Source organism: Centruroides vittatus, unplaced genomic scaffold (genome assembly GCF_030686945.1).
Source record: "Centruroides vittatus isolate TY-2023 unplaced genomic scaffold, ASM3068694v2 scaffold_1782, whole genome shotgun sequence".
Classification (NCBI taxonomy): domain Eukaryota; kingdom Metazoa; phylum Arthropoda; class Arachnida; order Scorpiones; family Buthidae; genus Centruroides; species Centruroides vittatus.
Window position 1 is genome coordinate 53,328 of NW_027122685.1, and position 15,234 is coordinate 68,561.

Consider the following 15,234-nt stretch of genomic DNA (forward strand, 5'->3'; position numbering starts at 1 on the left):
TGTAATTTCGTTGTGTTTTGCGCCACACGTATTACGCATGCCAACACGTAACACGAATGCGCAACGGTTCTATTCGAAAATTTGAATACGTTCTGGAACAGTTTTGAATCTCAATAGTTAGAACCTGATGAAGACCGAGTTAACGGTCGAAAACGTTTGTTTTCAAATTTTTATTACTGGTTTTTAAAAGGTTGAATGTGAATTATTTGCTCACACCAGTACAGAAGTCGAACCTTTACTAGCAATATATGTGTCGGATCCGGAAATCATCCCAGACTTCAAGGCCGCTAAACTACTAGTCACCACAAAATGCACAGACCACATTAGATGGTTGGAACAAATAGAAATATGTAAAGCCTTCCAGTCATCCCAGCCAATCAACGCCAAAGATGAAGTAACTTTATCGCTAGCATGGCAGGCACTACTGCAGAAAGAAGAGACGGAATAAAACAAGGGAAACGTAAAGGATAGGAGGATAACGTAAGGCATATGAATAAGAGGGGTTCGGACACAGTTGGGTATGAATGGTTTTGCACCCTAGAGTATGTTTTTGGCATCGTATTACATCAGCATATATCTGCTCACGTGATCGTTTTTTAAAGGAATTGTGGAGCATTTTTTGTAAAAAATTTGTAAATAGCACAAGATAAGTGTTTCAGTTGAAGCTTTATTCGTTTGGAATTTCTACGGAAGCTATTTGAACGATTTGAATTTTCGGTTGGCACGTGCGTCGCGGAAATAAGAGTTCGATAATTTGAAAATCGTTTTAAGAAGAGAAGAAAGCTTGAGAAAGGACAGTGAGGTGTCCGAACACGTTCGCTGAGGGACTTTGAGTATACTTTAACCGGTAAAAGGTTTTTGGATGAGTTAGTGGTTTCAACCCGGTGTTTTTAGGTGATTATATATAAACTAAATAAAAAACATTATATTTGATCTGTAAGATGAACTATCTGCATCCATATTTTCCAGTATAATAAGTCCTGTTAATATATAAAAAGTACTAGTATACAAAATAAATTTAAATTAATTAACTATATAATTTGACTAAAAGTTAATTCTTATTATAGTATAAGAGAAATTTTGTTTTCATGTCTTAATATATGTGGCTGGATGCCATAGTTTATATATATTTTATTTTAATTTTTGTATAGCTTCCTTTCTTTCCTTTGTCTAGTGTTTGTCCCTTCTAGAAATTTCCTTCTCAACTCTTTCTTCTTGGGTGGTGGTGACTAATCCCTTTGGAACAAAAGAGGAATTTGGCTCTGAGGGCTGTGTGTGTGAACAACAGCCATTCTTGGCTGGGACTCCGACAAAACAGGACGGAAGAAGTAGATTCTCTGGTACGTTTCAGCAGCGCATAAAGAAGAAGAAGTTGGATGAAAGAATCAAGGAAAATTCGATCTAGAAAGATTCTTGAGCTCCAAGATTACCATCGAAGTGAACTGGGAAAGAATAAGAACTATCCAACTCCTCCAAGAAAGCAAATGTTCTGAAAATCCACCACCCCAAGATCGTCACCAGTATTTGGGTACCCACTTTCCTCTATCATCTATCCTATCATTGGTTTCTGATTATAAAATTCTTCATCACTTAGTTGTAATTAGTTGTAAGTGCATAGTTATAGTTTATATTATATGTGTTGCAAATCTATTGAAGACAGGAATTAATAGTGTCGCAAGTGTAGAATTGATAACAACCTGTTATACAAATTGTAGAACGGCTTGTATTATACTGGGACAGAGACTAGCTGGCATCCCAAAAACCTGTCTTACTTCACGCAAAATAAAGATATTTATTGTATAAAATCATATCTTGTAACTCATTTCGCACCTATCACCACACATATAGTTATTTCTATAAATGATAAATGCTATTATCCAATACATTTGTGAATTCCATTACAAATCATTTTAAGTAATGTTTTAGTAAGAATATCTTAGATAAAATAGACATAAATCAAAAAGTTTCAATTTTTTATTGATTGGAAATAATGGATAATTCTCATATAATTCACTATATTATAACCACAGTTCCATAAGATTATGAATATAAAAAAAGTTTTGATTAGGTTTTATTTCTAGCAACTACTCACAGTACACTTAAAGAGTAGAAAGTTTGGTGAAAAAATAAACTCTCACAAAAAGTGATCCAGGATTTATAAATGGAACTATCACAAAGTGTTTCAAGTGCATTGACAAAAAATAAGTGCATGAATAAAACAGTAGAAGAGTGTTTGAAGAATCATACTTTTCTGCAGATGTTGTCTCAATCTCTCCTAATGTATGAAAAATGAATATAGCATTACATAACTTTAGTTCTAATAATATTCCATATTGTTTCCTGCATGCTCAAAAAAATAAGTACAAGTATCAACTTATTAATTCATGATTGACCTTATATGTGAAAGGTGACTGAGATATTAATGTGAAATCTACACTACTGATTCTTTTGATCAAAATATTAGATTATAAGATACTAATCTTTAATTAGAACACATTAATAACTTCTCCATTTCATTTTATCAGTATAATCAAGATTATTGAACTTCATTGAAAATATCAATGTGAAGGTACTGTAAACATTTGCAATCTCAATTACAATAGTTCTTGAACAGAAAAAGTGTATATTTTAATATTGTTTAAGATTCATTACAGTTCAGTTGACAATTACAGTTTTTTTCCCATATATGAATGCAAAAAAGGGTTTGTAGAGAGAGAATGTAGAACAGGTTACCAGACCACAACTCCAAAAAAGACAGCAAGACACTCAACATTGATGACAGTCTCAAAGCTCAAGATAGACTCCTTCTATCCCCTCATTGATGTAATAAAGAACCAAATGACTGGTAACAATGTGACCAATGTCTAATTCTAGGAAGCTATCCCCAATGTCCAGATACAAAGATATAAGGGGCAGTCAAATGAAAACAAGACAGATGGGAAAAAAGTAAGTAAACTGTTTATTATTTCAAAAGAAATTGCCAGAACTGTTAATACATTTATCCCACTGTGAGACAAGACAGGCAATGCCTTCATGGAGAAATGTTTGCAGTTGCCTACAGAACCATGTTTGTACTCATGTGCGCACCTCTTCGTCTGAAGCAAATTGACGGCAACGAATGTCTTTCTTCAGGGCTCCAAAAATATGGAAATCACATGGGGAGAGATCGGGAGTGTATGGAGGATGTGTAAGAGCTTCCCAGCGAAACTTCTGCAGCATAGTCAAAACAACATTGGCAACATGTGGGCAGGCATTATCCTGCAACAGAATGATGCTGTCTGTCATCATTCCTGGGTGTTGGGCTTGATGGCACGCTTCAATTTTTGCAAAGTTTCCACGTACTGCTGTGCGTTAATTGTGGTGCCGTGTTCCAGAAACTCACCTCGCCATTCCTCTTTCCCAGCCTCCATAGTGATGTCGAACGCACATACGACTCGCCGACCTCACTTCAAGCAAGTCTAACAGACAAATGGCATAGCGATGAATGTTTGTGCTGTTCCTTCCTGATTCCCAATAGAGGGCACTTCTTTACACACATTTACCTGCATTACCAACTTCTGCACCACGCTCGTTATATAGTCTGTCTCATTTTCATTTGACTGCCCCTTATATGTTGCCTTCTGAGGTGCTTTTCACACACAACTGTTTCTCCACAAACAACTGCACACATTATACAGAGGTAAAGCAACAAGTTACAAGTTTTATGCATTTTTATAGAATCTCTCAATTCAAAGTACAAAACATTTGAATCTTTTATTTTTGTTTTGTTAAAATCAGTTTTCTTTTCCTCTCTCTCTCTTCTCCATCTTTTTCTTCTTATCTAATTAGTTAAGAGATAACATCTAAGATTCATGAGCCTTAGTAACAAAAATGTGTTGCTAGTGCTCATGAATCCCCAAACATTTTATTTTTGGGATATTCATGAGGATGAATATAAAATAAAATAAAATATTCAAAATTCAGAAATAAGCTTTAATTACAATTTTATTTTTTTATTAATGGCAAGCTTTTATTTTTCTTGTTTTAAATTAAAATAAAAAAAATTTATATATGTAAATTTTATGTTTATTTATCAGCTTTTCTTAGTTGAAAAAAATATATAATGAAAAACATTCATTATATTATCTAAATTTGTTTCTTTTATTTTTTCTTATATAATTGCTGTAATGTAGTGGTTAAATAAAGTTTTTTAAATTAAAAAAATCCTGTAATGCATTGCATAACTATAAGGCTGTTATGAGATTTTATTAAAAAATAACTTTTAAATTATTAATTAATAAAAAAGGCAAAAGGCTTAATTTTGAGGGTATAAACGAGTTTTTAAAAATATTGTAAATGCCAATAATAATGAAAATTTTCATTAAGTTCGACACCACCTGAGATATGACATGACCTTCCTCTACCTTCTTGCTTTCTTGAACTTTCCCCATTGAAATTTAATAGTATCAATGCCCCTTATATACAAATTATTATGCAAAATTTCATTGCTTTATCTTTACCCCATCCTGAGATATTAAATGAAATAGCCCCCAACACACACACACTTGCAAAATTTTATTCCTGGTTTTTTTGACCTTTTGGGTTCAAAGGGGTCTCAAAACATTAAGACTTGCAAAAAAAACCTGGAAGGTAATATCTGACACAACTGCAATGCTTTTCCATGTTATAAACATAAAAGCAGAAAAAGTAAAAGGATGTCTTAATGAAATAAATATTATTTTCTTTTCATAGAGTCTTTGCTAATACTGTAGTAGACAAGTTTGTATTTTAAATTCAATTATTTATAATATCAATAGCAACAAACTAAAGATATGAATAATTTAAAATAAAAAAGTGCAGTATTGAAAGTGAAATATTACATCTTTCATTACAGTAAAAAGAAATAGATATATCATTATTATATTTGCTTTTATTAAATACAAGAGTTCTGATTAACTGACACTTGTTTCACCCATTTAATGTGGTGAACTATTTTTTCCATAGTTCATCACATTATCTCTGGCAAACTATGGAAAAATACTTCACTAACAAAATCAAGAGAACATAGTACAGTGGAACCTTGCTTAACAAGCATAATTTGTTCTAGAATCTTACTCGTAACGTGAAACATTCGTTAAGTGATTTCCCGTATAAATTAATGTAAAATACAATAATGTGTTCCACGCCAAAAAGTATACTCAAATATTTTATGTATAACATTTATTCAACAAAAATTATACAATGCACTGTATTAAATTTAATACGAGATTGCAGCATAACTGCCTACCTCTAGTCAAATTAATTAATTTATAATATTTAATTATAGCCTTTTTATAGCCCAAGAATTTGGCATATCATTTGGCATGTTTATTATATAATGGCTATTGTTGTTGATGTTTATATGTAATATGTCTGAACACAAGTTTGAAAAAATATGTGATCACAAGCGACACTAAGATGCTAGCAGAACGAGTGCTAAACACAGACTGATGTAGCATGCACACAATCCAGGACTTTCCCTCTCCTCGTCACTCGTTATGCAAAACATCGCTTGTTAAGTGAGTCATTTTCTTTACAATTTGTTTTGCTCATTATGCAAATTACTCGTTAATTAAGGTTCCATTGTACAGTACAGTACAAGTCACTTTATGAATCTCAGCTGGTTGATGTGTGGTACTTGAAAGGGATTTGCAAAGTTTAAAAAAGTTACTCTGGTAATTTCCCATAATATAAATTTTAGGAATGATTATTACTTTTGTTTTATAATGATATTCTTTCATTCTGTCTATTACTTTGTAGTAAACATCTGTGCTACCCAAAATTTTGATTATGCAAGGTACAGTACATTCAGTCCACATTGTCTTGTATAATCAAGGGATTATACAAGATAATGTGGGACTCTACAGTACTACTCTGTAAAATTTTGATTTATTCCATTAATGAAGAAAATTTGTATACTGTATTTTGTTTTTAGTATTTTTATAGTAATTCTTTTATGTATAGTCCCTTTTTAATAACTCATATAATCACTGTTTTTAATCAAAAGTGATATTATTTATTAACTAAAAGTAACATTAAAATGATTTTAATTTAACTATTTTATTATAAACTGATAATGGTTTTAAATCAAACATATTATCTTATAAATCATTTAAATACTGCTTTATCTCTTTTACTTTTAAAAAATATAATTTAATATTGTAATATTTACCTATTTTTCAATTTGTTCTGTTTTAATGGATCTATTTTTAAATGACAACGTAGTTCTGCTTTCACTGTCAGAAATAATAACACTTGAAACTAAAAGAATGAAAATACAAAATAAATGATAATAGCATTATATATTTTGTTTAAAAATACTAAAAGAATTTAAGTACTATTGAAAAAATTTATGCTTAAAAAAACAAATAAAAAATATGAAATATATCTTTAAATATGCTATGTTAATTAGCATATTTATAGAATAGAACGCTAAACACTAAACTCCTCACTAAACCACTGCTTAAAAGCTTTAAATTAATAATTTTCAAAATACAAAATAACAATCTATATTTATAAATAAATTTTGTATTTGAAAGTAAATATTTTCTTAATTTTTTAATTCAGGTACATGCATATTACTTACACATTTAAGATACAAAACTAGTATTATTATTTAATGGAAAGAAAATTAATTGCCATATTTTATTGGCAATTAATTTTCATCCCTAGGAAATATTTGAAATAAAAAATTGGTCAAAAATTTAATTTTTGTATATACTTTTGCTAATGACGTTAGCTGAAGAAGAATGATTCAGACCATCACTTTTTTCTAACCTTTTCTGCTCTGTGAGCATTGTGAGGCCATTATGGGTTTGGCCAGGCCCATAGTTGGATGGCTGAGTGGTGAGGGATGGGCCTGTTGTATCTGGGAGAGACCACACCAAAAAATTCCTAGAGATTGATTGCTCAGATTTGATCTCAGGTCTCCTAGAGCAATAGGCTGATGTATTGATTACCTTGGTCATTTGGCTGAAGATCGTGACTTAAATTAGTATGATTTCAATGGCATATATTAACATACTTAAGCTCTCTTTCTTTAAAACTTGATAAATTTAAAAGTTTATACATAACTTTAAGATTAATTCATACAGATATGAGTAGAAATTTTTCAGTTAGATCAACTGAACTACAATGATTCTGTGACAATTAGTCGAACATTGTCAACCTACTATTTCTGTGAATTACATGTCTAAGCTTTTTTCAAAAATCTTTTCTAGACAATTATAAATTAATTAATAAAATTATAAATTTGTATTATTATTATTAACTTTCATTAATAGCCTTTTAAGTTAATGAATATAAAAATAATCTAATAAAGAAAATGTAATATAAAATTATACTTACAAAAGATATTGCTAAAACTGATGTAACATAAGCATAAAAATAATTTGTGTGAATTTTTAACCACCAACTGAAAAAATAAATAAATTATATAAGAAATTTTTATATCTTCATATTATTTTAAGTTTTAATATAATAACTATCTGCAAAAGTCAACCTTTCCAAAGCAAATCCTTCTAAAACTTGAGCTGCAAGTGTTGCTCCCACTACAATCATTGGAACAGCTGCGAGTGAAAATAATAAGATATAAAAGAAAATTTGAAATATAGTTCAATTAATTTGATTTCATCAAAAATCATAAAACTTTTGAAATTTAATGATTATTTTTACTATAGATATGAAACAATGTAAATATTATATTAATCAAAAATTAAAATTTATGAAAATGTACAAGAGAATCAATGGAAATCAGAATTGCTAAAATAACTATAGATGAGTTCAGTAAATAAACTTGGATATCTGTGCCAGTTCTTTCAGTGCACAGGAATGATGTAATACAGCAAAGAATTACTGCATGATTAATGCATGCTGTGAAGTTTAGGGCGACAAGTACAAATAAATGACTAGATTTTCATTCACGTGACAAAGTAATTTATTATCGCTCTAAACAAGTTCGTTGGATCCCAACAACTACAAGTAATTACTATACACACGCACGCTACAATATATACTAACGAACAAAAGATCAACGCGCGCGACAACTATACGCGGGCCGAAACTTACAAACTAATACTTATGCTAATTACAACTAAGGAAAGACGAGAAGATGGAAAATAGAAGAATGAGAAAAAATAGAAATACCCGGGATTTTCCTGGTTTTAACGACTTGGGTGAGACACTAATCTTACGCTTTTCTTGGGGTAAATGTTGCACCTCGATGTTATGCGTCGGCGCTCTTCAATTCCTTTACTAGTTCTTTAGGGTGAACGTAGCCTCAAATCGTCTAAAATTCGATCGAGTGGCTACCCAAATTCCGACCTTATTCTTCAAGATTTGAGTACAAGTTTCCCTTTCGCAACTCCGTGGTCTCCCGATTAGCGTGCTAGCTATATCGAGCCTTCCTTCTCTCAGTCCGTACTCGTTGAGTGTCCCGACCAAAGTGTCTCTACCCTTTGTTCATCGGCTCCAGGGCCTTGCCTCACCCTTTGTTTACGTACTCCTTTTCTCAGAATTGGTAATCCCACCCAAGGGATAATGAACCAGAAAGACAAAGCAAGAAAGTTCTAGAAGGGGATGAGACAAAGAATAGGAAAAAGAAAGATATCAAACTAAACTTAAATCTATATTTACAACAAAAAAGTATAGCGTACAGCTACAATGCTTTTAAAATAGTTGAAAAGTAACTTTTAATTCACTAGTCATTTTCCATTGTCCATGTCATTTTCAATTGTCTGAGATAAATTCTTCATCCAAAAATAAAGGAAACTCATACTATGTGTAATGAAATAGGTAATGTGGAAGCAACTGTATTATTATACTGATGGAAAATTGAGTATAAACATAGTGCACTCAGTGATGGCACTGGAATCAATTGGTTTTTTTCTAAACACTACATACCAAAACTGATTCTTTTACTAAATAATCTGTACAATTTCCTGCCTACAACTTGTAGTGGCATATAATCCACAGATGATAACTTTTCATTGACTAAGAAAGTTTGTTCCCATATTATTTGTGCAAGTTTGTATCAATGTTTATTTGTTTCTTGACACTCAGCAATAAAATTCAATAGTTAAGGATATTTAATAAATAAAAAGAAATATTTTCAAATCTATAAAAGAAATTAAATAATTTATTTTAAAGCAGTACAACAAAAGTTTAAAATCCTGAATTATAAAATGCATTCAGCCCTTGATTTATGCTCAATTTCCAACAACTAAAACTGATATAAACATCTTGTCGCACCTGTGAATGTGAAATGTAATGTAATATGATTTATTTAATTTTTCATAAAAATCTCTGAAAAAAATAACTGAAAATTTATATAAATTGAAAAACAAGTTCTTACCCCATCCCATTGAAGCTATTTTAAGTTCTAAATAACGAATATTCCTAAGATTTACTAATTCTGTATAAATAGTAAGTCCAAGGCACAACTGCATACAAAGTGCTGCTAAAAGGAAGAACTGAATAAGAGAGACAATATGGGGATAATATTTCTGAAAATAAACAAACAAATAACTTTATATAAATAAATGATTATTATATACTGTATATTATATAATCTCAATATGAAATAAACAAATAATATTTAAAAAAAAAACAATAATTATTTTCAAATAAATAGATACACTAATAAAAATAGTAAAGTGTAAATATTTTCAGCAGATTGCTATTATCATCATTTTGCAATAATTCAAATTTGGAAATGTGGTGTTTTCATTTTTTAAAAATGAAATTGTACATAAGGAGGTTATGTACTTATTTAATACAACATAATACAATCATATACAGTGGAAACCCTCTTAATCAACCTTTACTGGATCACACCTGACTGGTTAATCAGAAGAATATAAATACTATACCATATCAGTATGTAAATGAAAATTCATAAGTACATTGTCATTTTAAAATGATTTAATACATATGTACTGCACCTCAATTTATCAAATACATATATTGTACTAATGTGTATTGCTTTACCTTGTTAATATACTAGGTACAATGAAAAACTAAAATACTGCATATACTTTATGTACAGTCTTCAGTTAAACTCACTTAAAAAAACTCTGTGATTGTTCTTTGATTTTTGCAATCATTGCTTTTTTGAATGAAAAATTGTGTCACTTTCTAATAAACATCACATCAGCAGCAGTTGACTCACACTGCTGTTCAATGTATCTTACTGCCACATCCATTAATTTTTTGCTGAATTGGATGAAGAAGAATAAGAAGAAAAAATAAAGTGAGGGAACCCACATCATTGATGGCTTGTGTAAACTTAGCATAGATAGGTAGGCTACTATAAAAATGCAATAGTCCAAAATCACTAGCAATAAATTAATATGTAAAGATCTGCCATACCAATGTGGCAGCTCACTGGTTTGCATATGACAATGCTCCATAAAAAAATAAAAAGCTGAACAAGAACAAGTATTAAATCTTATTTTCATTTACCTCATAACTGTTTATGTATTTGAGTCTGATGTACTTGTTTTCTGTTTGATCAGTGGTCAAATGCTTGTAACTTTTTTATGCTGTTTACTTTTAAACCCATATGAAGTGGCAATGAGGGCTGGCAGAAAGTTAAGGGCAAAATAACATTAATGTAAGAAATGCTGTCCCTTGATAACCCTGTGTGGCTACATCTCTGGATTTTGTTCTAAAATTATATTAGATCCTTTCATCATTTTATGTTAGATAATAAAATTTACACTTAATTTTTTTATAGAATAGTATTTTTTTAATGCTGATTATATTCATAAAAAGTATTTTTAAAAATAAAATAGAATAAACTTAGAATTAAGAATTGAAATATGCTTTTAATGGATTCATTATACATTTTTACAAGTTTTTTTTTGACAGATAAATTGAAGTATTTCCTTTTATTCAAATTATTACTCAGTTTTGTTCACCTTATTAAATAATAAAGAATATTCTAAATTTTATTGTTAAAGAGAGGAAAAACTTAAATGGATGACTTCTGAAAACCTACACAATATTCTGTCAACTTAATCCAAGTTTGATTTAACTTGGATTAAGTAGAACTATCATTACTCTTCCAAAAGTCAACTGACAGAATTTGTTTATTGGTGTTCAAATTTCTTGTTTTTGAACTTTATTAACAATTTCAAGATTGGAGTAAGCCCTTGCAAATAACTCTAAAGACTGGGAAGTTTTGGACTACAAAACTACAAAAAAAGGAACAAATAAATACACACTACACACATAACCAAAATCCAGCAAGAAAAACTGGATTAGAAGCATCATCAGGCAGACTGACCTTTACAGTTCAAAGGCAGTTTTCTTGTAGTTTCTTGCTGGATCTGGATTTTGGTTATATGTGTAGTGTGTTTTACATTTACTCAGTTCGAGAAATTGAATTTAAGGAACAAATAATATTTGTTATAATATTTTGGAATTTATCTGTACTTTTATTAACATGAACAACCAACAGAATAATCATTAAAAAGAAAAAAAAGGATTTTTTTTTCTTTTTAATGATTGTTCTGTTGGTTGTTCATGTTAATAAAAAATTAGAATAAAATGTCTTTAAATTTAAAAAAGTCTGATATGTATCAGATCGCACCAAATGGGATAAAAAAAAAAAGGTTCAAAAATTTGTTTTGGTAGTCAGAATCACTAAGTCACAATTGTCATTATTTGAATTATAATCTAGTTCTTTAACAGACTTTTCTATAATATTGTTTATCTGAGAAATTCTCAAACTTCTCCTAGGCCATCAGTCTTATATCAAACACTAGCTGTGCCCGCGGTTTCGCCCGCGAGGAATTCAGTTTTTGACTATAACAGTATCAGTAAAAAATCAATATACAAATTTTTATCACTCTCCTAAAGTAAGTATTTTTATTCAAAAATCACGTAAATTTTCATTGTTAACTTTTTAACGTGTACATGAAAGTTGCGGAAAGTTTTTTTTAGCGTTTTTTGTATTTTTTATATATTTTTGTATATATTTTTATTTTATTTTGTATTTTTTATATTTGCCTGTAATTTTTTGCACGATTTTTTAAAGTAATGTTGTTGTTGTTTTTTTTTTTGTATTATATATTCCACTCTTTTGTATTTTGTAATTTCTGTTGTTATCTGTGGTAGACATATTTAAATTTATTAGTGGCTTAGAGCTTCTCTGTACACAATGTTTGATGTCGTGTTATTTTTTGGTAGCAAAATGTACTGTTTCTGTGAAGTTCCAACTCGTGATAAACCAACATATAGTTGGCCGTGAGAAAAAAACTGTTTTCGTAGGTCCATTCCAACCAAAGAGAAGGTTTGTCCCTGGGACTTATTAATAGTCATCGCAAACGATGTTTTTATGGGAAATTGCAGCCGTTTGAAAGATATTGGGAAGTCCGTGGGAATCATTGGAATCCTCGGGATGTTTGCCAACTGGCCAGCTGCAGGGCCGGTGAGGATGGTCGCCACAATTAAGTTGTCTTTTAAGTCATTAATTAGTAGCCTTGTGCCATTGCACATGTTAGAAGGGCTTAAATTTCTTAAAAGCACGATAAGTGTACTGACTTTTAATGGTAGTTCGTGAGATGGCAAGCCAGAAGGATTAAGTGAATTTAAAAATTCTTGTGGATAGTGGACTGCATCCTCGATATTAGTGACTGTGTCAATCGACTTATAGTTTTTGATTTGGCCGAGGACTTTTTGTATAATTAGATTGTTGATTTCATTGACAGTGTTGTTCCTAGGCAATACTATTGCCCTTGGACACAGCCAATGAAAGTCTCTTTCAAGTAAATTTTTAAGGCCAGAATATACTGCATCTATAAGATGCTGCAGACTGTGGACTATCTGACCTAGTGTCTCATTTAGAATGATTTCAGCACAGTTAGTGCTCAAATTTGGAGAAGGAAAAACTCCTTCCCCAAGTTTGAGCAGTTGTTGTGGGAAGTCGTGTGTGTCTCTGCTAAGATAGGCTCTCATGTTAGTTCGCAAGTTCAGGTTTTGAATGAAACTCCATAAGGGAGACGATTTAAGGCATGCTTTGATGATATCTGTATGCGTCCCTTTTGTAACTACAGGGAGTGTCTGCCGAAAATCACCAGCAAACACAAAAGTAACTCCCCCCATAATGGCACTCCAGTTTCTAAGGTCCTTTAACGTTTGGTCCACAGCTTCAACATGGGCTCTGTGACTCATGGTACATTCGTCTCACATTATCAGTGACGCGTCCTGTAACAATTTTCCAAGAGGCCCGTTTTTGCATATGGAACATACGGATTGTTGCTCCAGAGATACTGATAATGGGAGTTTGAATGTAGAGTGTGCAGTTTTCCCGTCACTCAACAGAGTAGCAGCAATCCCCAAAGAAACAACTGCGATAGCTATTTTTCCAGATTGCCTTACCTGTGCTAGTAATGAATTGGTGAGGAATGTCTTTCCCATGCCTCCTGGGGCATCCAAAAAAAAATTTTGCCTCTATTATTTGTCACACTGTCAATTATTGTATCAAACGCCTGTAATTGATCTGTGACAAATTTTGACAAATTTTTGTTGACAAAATCTGTTAACTCAGTGACGTTGTACTGACGTACCAGCCATGTACCCATCACATCATTTCGTGAACGAATAGGAGAGGGTAATCCGAAATCACTTAAACTTTTGTCATTCAATTCCAATAACTTATTATCGATTTGTATCAAACCTTTGTTGTACATATTGTCATTGAAAGGCAAAGTAAAATCCTGATTTTGGTGTCGAATTCTGTGTCTGATGTCTTCACAAAAATCTTTGAAGTTGTCCCACAATTTTAATGGTTCAGATGGCTGACAAAATAGTAGAATGACTACAAACAACTCCCTCAGCTTCAATGGACATTGCAAAATCGAAGCTTCTCTCAAAGTATTTTCCCAATGATCATCAGTTTTGAGCAAACCTCTACCTCAGCAAGCTGCTTGATACATTTCTTTGACAACTCCGTTTACAGTTTTTAAGTTCTTGAATGAGGTTGGACCACATACGTGATGCAGTAACATTCTGAGATAAAAACACTCAGATTGAGAAGAATGTACTGTACACCATATATTCTTCCCAAAGCAGCGTCTTTCTTTATGCCTGGATGCCCATCAATGTTTTGACCACACCTTCTTCTTGAAAATTTGTTATTAGCCCACGTATAATAGTGTGGGACTTCATGGTACAATAGAGTTTTTACAAATTCGTCCGTGTTGCAGAGCTCAAAAAAAGCTAAAAGTGTGGTTTTGCGTGATTTTGGGCAAGTTGTTGTGCCGTTCATGCCATGAAGTACACCCTTTGACAGTTTTTTAAGTGTACAGCCAAATGCACAACAGCAGGATACCAATCATGGATCAGAAATTCTAATATTCTCCAGACAGATTCTGATGTACTTATGTACCAGCCATTTAAATAGTTTTCCACCTCGTCATGAGGATTTCTGATGCTGAAAGCAACTTGGTCCGATCCTTTATTCATATATTTACATATATATTTGATCGCCTGAACTGAATGGCAGTATTCCACATTAATGTGGGTGTTAAATGATTGACACAATATTGGGGAATACAGGACAATCCACCTATTGTCTATAGTAACCGTTCTTCCTCTGATGTTCAAGGTAGCATTCCGACCACCATTTTCAGCGTCACAGCAACGATATACTGGATACCCATCCTCTCCGGTCTGGGTGTTGTTGATGAAATGCCGAGGGTATTTTTTTGAACAAATACCGTTTTTCATACATGGTGATGTTACATTTTGATCTCCACAGGGTCCGTGCACCATATTTTTGGTCACAATATCAAATAATACATGGCCGTCATCTTTATCCAGTAATTCAGCAACTATTACACTGTCAATTTCATCTGGTTGTATTTTTCTTTCCAACCAAAACAACATATGACAGTGTGGTAATCTGCATTTTTGCCACTCAACACTGAGCATATGGCATTTGATTTTACCAAATATCTCGTCTTTTGTGAATAACTTGATAATTTTCTTTATCTTTAAATGGAATACCCTGGAAATTATGTCATGACGATCGAATGACTGCTGGCCAGGTAATAGCTGTTCCTTAATCTGTGGCCATTCTGGGTTGCAAGTAAATGTCACAAATAAATTGGGTCTCCCATAGTTTCGGACATACGTCATAGCATCCTGAGTTTTTTTGTGCATATAACGCAGGAATCCCGTGAAAGTTGAAGGCATGATGATGTGTTGTCC

General features: G+C 31.8%; 1 protein-coding gene across 1 annotated transcript in view; it reads right to left on the bottom strand.

Annotated features, from left to right (window-relative positions):
- The window catches only part of LOC136987413 (uncharacterized), a 272,592-nt gene that overhangs the window by 30,609 nt on the left and 226,749 nt on the right, over positions 1 to 15,234 (bottom strand). The window contains 4 exon segments of the mRNA XM_067285148.1: positions 6,191 to 6,279; positions 7,366 to 7,432; positions 7,520 to 7,586; positions 9,371 to 9,521. Of these exon segments, the coding sequence (XP_067141249.1) occupies positions 6,191 to 6,279; positions 7,366 to 7,432; positions 7,520 to 7,586; positions 9,371 to 9,521 (374 nt within the window).